A 6,000-nucleotide genomic window follows, 5' to 3' on the forward strand; every position below is an offset into this window, starting at 1 on the left:
CAGTTGTTGGCTCAGAAAATTATTGGGTTCTGCTATGACATCTTCATACATATGTATCCTCTTTGGTTCATAGTAGTTCACCTTGCCTACCTCCAGCTGTTTCCCCATCTTCCTCGCATTAGTCCCTTTTTCTGCTTTCCTGGAACATATATTCCATTGCATTCCTTATTATTCACCAGTTCAGAATCTCCCCCCAACCCCGGTCAGGATCCCCTACAAGTTTCATGACCTATAAATATGCATACATAAATACAAACATATACCTACATATATGATTTTAATTTAGGTCCCACACATGAGAATAAACATGTAGTTACTTTTCTGAGTCTGGCTTATTTCTCTTAAGATAATCGTTTCCAGTTGCATCTATTTTTTCCTGCAAGTGTCATGATTTCATTTCTTCGTTTTCCTTTGCAATGTCAAATATTCTGCTTCGTGGAATTTTGCAGAGCATAAAGGTACCCCATTTTCTCTCTCCATTCATCCACTGACGGACATCTAGGTTGGTTATATTACCTGATACTGTGAATAGTGTGGAAAAAAACATGATGCATCGGTATCAATTAACTGACACAAGCATCCTTTGAGTATATGCCCAGAAGCGGTACAGCTGGGCTGTACGGTAGTTATGATTTCAGTTTCTATGCTGATTTCCACAGTATTATTACACAAGTTCACCTTCTCATCAACAGCAAATAAAGGTTCATCTTTCCCACATCCTAGCTTCTCTGTTTTTGAGGCACAATCTTCCTATGTACCACAGGCTGGCCTTGAACTGGGGATCCTTCTATCTTAACCAAGTGCTGGTGTGTTCATGACTGTATCCGTCTCTTACGTCTTAAGAGAAGTGCAGATCATTCCCCAGAACCATATTTCTCAAACCAACTTTCAAGAAGCCTTGCTCCAAGCCCCTAAGTCCTGGGCTTTGGACAAAGGCTAAGGGACAGAACTAAGTCTATCCATCACAGCTACATGTCCTCTTACACAAGGTGTAAAGACTTCACTCTGGGAAAACAGCCCTAAAACAGCTGGTCCTTAATCATTCAAACCATAAATTCCTCGCTCTGGCTGCTGCAATGTTGCGTACGTAAATACAGTGACCCTGGTAGCCCAGGCCTGTAATCCCAGGTACTTTGGAGCTGAGACAGGACTGCAAACTCAAACCCATATGCAACTAACTTAGTAAGATTTGTCTCAAATTAAAAGTTACTGAAGCTTGGCATGGCTGCACCACCATGGGAGGGTCCTCGGTTGACATGACATGTACCAGACTGAGATTCAACTCCAAAGTAAACAAATAAAGGAAGTCCCCTAGGCCAGGCCTGTTGGGTCACACCTGCAATCCCAGGGAGGTTCAGACACGATGATGAGTAGTTCAAGGCCATCCTCAACCTGAGCTACAGGGCACAAAAATGCTAAAGTCATCCAAGATCTATCTGTCTGTGATTAAAACAAAATGTATCTTTTTCACAAATCCAAATAATCACAGTGGTAAAACGTTACACTAATAACAACAATGAAGTGAAACTGGAAATTAGCATGACCAGTACTAACCCCCATTTAAACGGGTACTTTGCTGAGCATGCTCAACTAGAAACACTTTGGGAGGTGACTCGTTTAATTCACACAACGATGGCATAAGGCAAGTCTGTTATTACACCAGGCAGCTGACTCAGTAGCTTTCCCACAAGTAAAGAAGGTCCAGGACTTGCCATCTGCATCAAGTGACTCTGTTACATAATCCACAGGTTCCAGAACCAACGGCCCTGCACCCCCTACCAGATACTGACCAAAGCACTGTAAACTGAGGCAGAGTTATGTGCCAATCCATGAGGAGCAAGGAAGATGGCCTAAGGTTCTTCTTACTGAAATCTGGGTTTCCATCATATACACTAAAGCAAGACCCCTCACAACCTGGCTTAAAGCAAAAGGGGGCAGTAATTTAAATGCCAAATGGAGAAACCAACACTGCATGATCACTCCAGGGACTGACAGACAGAGGTTATGAAGTGTGGAACAACAGGGGAAAGGTGACAAGCAGATGTGTGGTCAAGGGCGCAGCTCTTGAAGGTAACAGCGACTCAGCACACACAAAGCCCGACGCTTAATCATTACAAAACAAACAAGCATACATTAAAAAGCAGATGGGAAACTGCATCATCCCATAATTTACAGTTAGGAAAAGGGGGAATGAAGGCTGAAAAAGACTTCTGAATGCTATCCTCACCTCACTATGCTAAGTACTTTCCAACCACTGCATTGAATTGTTTCTGAAGTAAATATTACTTTTATAAGAAAAGCCACAAATGTGCGCACTTAAAGGATCATCTGAAACCACACATCTAAAAGTGTTCACGTATTCAAATCGTAGGTCCACTTCACAGAACAGAAAACATAAAAGCCAGACTGAGTCCTACGAAATAGGTTTCCCATCTCAACAACAGAATAGAGTTCCATTATGAAAGAATGTATCTTCTGATCCCTGAGCCGCTTCAACAGCCATAGAAAGGGCCTGCCATTCACCGTCTAGCTACTTGAATTAGCTACTAAAACAGTACCATAGTGAGTCTCCGGAAATAGTTAAAACTTCATGCCCACCAAGCCACTTACCCATCATTCTCCCCTTTCCTCATCATGAAAAGAGAGCGGTCCAGCTTATTAAGGGGAAATTGACAAATCAAAACCACATGAAAGGGAGGACCACTAACCCGGACAAGCCGGGCTTTGTTACTGTGTGGAAAAGATGTTAACAGCATCCTAAACTGCAAGGCCACACCTTGTAAACAGGTGAGAAGGGTCTCGGTATCAGCGCTATTACCTACACTCCGGCATTAAAAAAAAAAAAGTCTCCCACAAGATACGGATCATTCCATTCACCTGAAAGTCAGAAACACATTTGCACTATTTACATAATTTATATTTACATATAAATTATTTACATAGTTAGCATGGTTGCACAGCCGATTTTAATATTTGTATGCCTTGTTTACATTTAGTATATAACAATCTTGCAGAACACCTTTTTCCCCCTAATTACCTTTTGGTTCCTTTCACTCAAAATCCAACCCCTTAATTCCTACCCAAGTTCATAGCAAAAGTTGACCGAAACTCAAGTTCATTCTGGGCGCCAGCACATTGGCGCTGGTTTTAAAGCGCTGTTTGCCAAACATGGAATAAAAACCCTAAATGATACAAGATGGAGTTCAGATGTTTCTATTTGCCATTAAAAAAAAAAGAAATGGAGATTTGTTTTTTCTTGGTTTTGTTAACCTCTCCAACACAGTAGGAAAGGATGTGTTGCAAAACTATGGGCCATGGGTCACAAGGCCCGAAGAAACCACAGCCCTCGGCACCCGCGGCGTGGAGCTGTGCACTGGGCTGTCCCGCGCTGCGGGGGTTGCACCGGGCCGCGGGGACTGCAGGGGCAGCGAGGGTTGCACCGGGCCGCGGGGGCGGCACCCGTCCGGGCGCAGGAGGAGAGGACCGACCGAGGGGCGTGGGTCTGCAGGGCAGCCCGGGAGGCGGGGCGGGACGGCGAGCACGCCGCACGGCGGAGGCCAGCCCCGGGGCGCGCACGGCGGCGCGCTCTCACCCGCGGTGGGGCGCTCCATGGTCGCGGCGCGGAGGCGGAGGAGGCGCAGGCCAGGGGGTCGCCGGGCGGGCAGGCCGGCGGAGGCGAGGAGCCCGGCGAGTCGCAGCATCCCCGGCACCCGGCGCTTCGGAAGGAGCCGGAAGGGGCCGAGCCGGCCCGGGCGCGGGTACCCGGATTGGAGCCCGGCGCGGGAGGCGGGGCGCTCCCCAGGCCGCCTAGGCTCCGACCTCTGGCCGCCCTCCCTGCTTTCCTGTGGCGCTGCCCTTCCCGTCCCACGCTTCGAGGGGCGAGACTGGGACCGGGAAAGCATTCCTTGGCCTGCTGTCTCTTGAGACCCCGTGTGTTTGCTTTAACCTAGAGCTTTGGAAGCACAGTCCTGATTGCAAAATATGTGGGAAGAGTGAAGCGTACAAGAGCGAGGCCTTGTATGCCACCATAATGAGATGCTTTTATTTACTTTGCTTTACCAAAAAAAAAAAAAAAAAAGCGCCAAGTTGGGGCACAGTCCAAAATTTTTAACAGCAGTTTTAATAGCTTAGAAGTAATCATCTAGAATAGTTAGTATCTAGTTAGTGTAACAAAAGTCGTATTTTATTATGCTGAAAGTCTTCACACAACGTTCACATTCTAAATTCCTAACTACTGTCCTAAGCCTAGCTCCCCAAAGCTGCTCACCTGTGTGATGTTTCTTAGGTGAATGTCAGGTCCAGTTTCTAAGAGAAGTCTCTGATTCAAGGGTCAGGATCCTGGGGGGAGACCTTCAAGCCTCAGGGTGATCTAGGGGGGACTTCTCTCCGACTGTCCAGAGCAGAGCATTGCTCTTGGTCTCTGCCCAGTGGGCATCATGGGGTTCAAAGCCTGCGTCTGGTTATCTTCAGTGAGTGTGGCAGAGAGCCTGACTAAGCTATTTCTACATGTCTAAAGTACATTTTTTTTTTAACCTATCATCATTACGCTGGGGGTACATAGCAAGGTCCAGGTCAGCTTGACCTACACAGTGAGACCCTGTCTTAAAAAACAAAACAAACAATAAATAAATAATTAAAAGTTGACATGAGGACTATGTACTGGAAAAACTCAAAGGCAGTTACTGTGACTCTAGCTCTCTGTTCTCTGTACTTGTAGCACTTACAAGCTGGTAGAGAGGAAGTATGAAGAGTTCCCTACTTACTGTTTAAGGCCCCAGCCTCTTCTAGTGAATCTGCATGGAAGACGGTCCTTTTAAAGGAGCAGACTATCTAATCTCAGAGAAAGAACCAAAAAATAATTGAGGCAGGACGATCTTCAAAGGCCAGCCTAGGACAGCTGGGCTAGGTAAGGAAAGGGAATGTGCCAGTAAGATATAAGGATTACTTCGAGCTACAGACAGCGAAACACCTTTTTGTCCTTCCTTTTTCTGCCTGGAAGTAGAATACACATTTCTCTTTGTAAGGATTATTTTTCCCCATTTTAAAGGTATATTTATATGACGGGAGGGTAGGGATAACAGAGTGAAACGGAAAGATTAACATGCAAAAGAAGCCAGAGCCAGTTTGCAAAGAGTGGTGCGCCATCCCAACCTTCCCTGGGCTTTGTGTAACAGAGCGTATCCCAGAAAAACCAACGCTGTACAAACCTGGGAGAGGTGGGTGCTGCACCTCATGTGTGATCCGATGCTTGGGGGTGCCGGGGGGGGCGTCTTTCTTCAGCTCATGAGCCCACTCCTGTATCTCCCCTTTTAAAAAGGCAAAAGCAAAGCACTGTGTTTCTGTTTCTAATCCTTATATCTGTTGTGCAATCCTTAGTCTTGGGACATAGCTTTCAGTGGAGGGACTAGAGCACCAACCCCACCCCAAAACTTTTCACCTACAATCTTATGTTGCCTGAGGGATGATCTGGAGCAAAGGAGACACAGAACTTGTGGGAGTGGCCAACAATGACTGGTCTAATCCCAGACCCTCACCGCAAGAGGAAACCCTTACCAGACACTGTCTCACGGACACCAGGAGAACACAGTCCATATAGTCAACTGGGCAGGGCTCTTAGGGCCTCACAGAGGCTGAAGCAAAAATCACGGACCCTGTATGCACTAGGTTCTCTGCCTAGTTATGGTTGTGTTCTCTCTTTAACCTCTCTCTGTAAAACTGCCTCCTCTCCTCTCTCATTCTCTGTGCTGCTCCCTTAAGTAGCTTCCCTTTCCTCTCCTTGCGTGAGTTGGGAATATCCTGTTATATCAAATCTTTCTGTGACTCATCAATTTGTCTGTCACTCAATTAGACATCACTTTCAAACATGAATGCTTCCTTCTACAAAGTAACGTTACCTTCATTGCTTGGGATGAAAGGCACATTACCACTATGCCTGGGCCTAAGCTTTTCTTTACCTGAAATGTACTCTATACCAGGCTGGTCTTGACATCAGAGATCTGC

General features: G+C 46.2%; 1 protein-coding gene across 6 annotated transcripts in view; it reads right to left on the bottom strand.

Moving 5' to 3' along the window:
• Nucleotides 1-5,306, bottom strand: part of Akap7 (A-kinase anchoring protein 7) — a 120,800-nt gene extending 115,494 nt beyond the window's left edge. For 3 of the 6 annotated variants that reach the window (XM_021645684.2, XM_060373567.1, XM_021645685.2), the window contains exon 1: nucleotides 3,593-3,748. In XM_021645684.2, the coding sequence (XP_021501359.2) occupies nucleotides 3,593-3,701 (109 nt within the window). In that variant the 5' untranslated portion in view covers nucleotides 3,702-3,748. Of the gene's footprint in view, nucleotides 1-3,592; nucleotides 3,749-4,267; nucleotides 4,422-5,207 lie in introns of those variants that run through there. The other 3 variants (XM_060373570.1, XM_060373569.1, XM_060373568.1) reach the window with 3 other exon arrangements.
• Between the last annotated feature and the right edge of the window lie 694 nt (nucleotides 5,307-6,000).

Source organism: Meriones unguiculatus, chromosome 20 (genome assembly GCF_030254825.1).
Source record: "Meriones unguiculatus strain TT.TT164.6M chromosome 20, Bangor_MerUng_6.1, whole genome shotgun sequence".
Taxonomy (NCBI): domain Eukaryota; kingdom Metazoa; phylum Chordata; class Mammalia; order Rodentia; family Muridae; genus Meriones; species Meriones unguiculatus.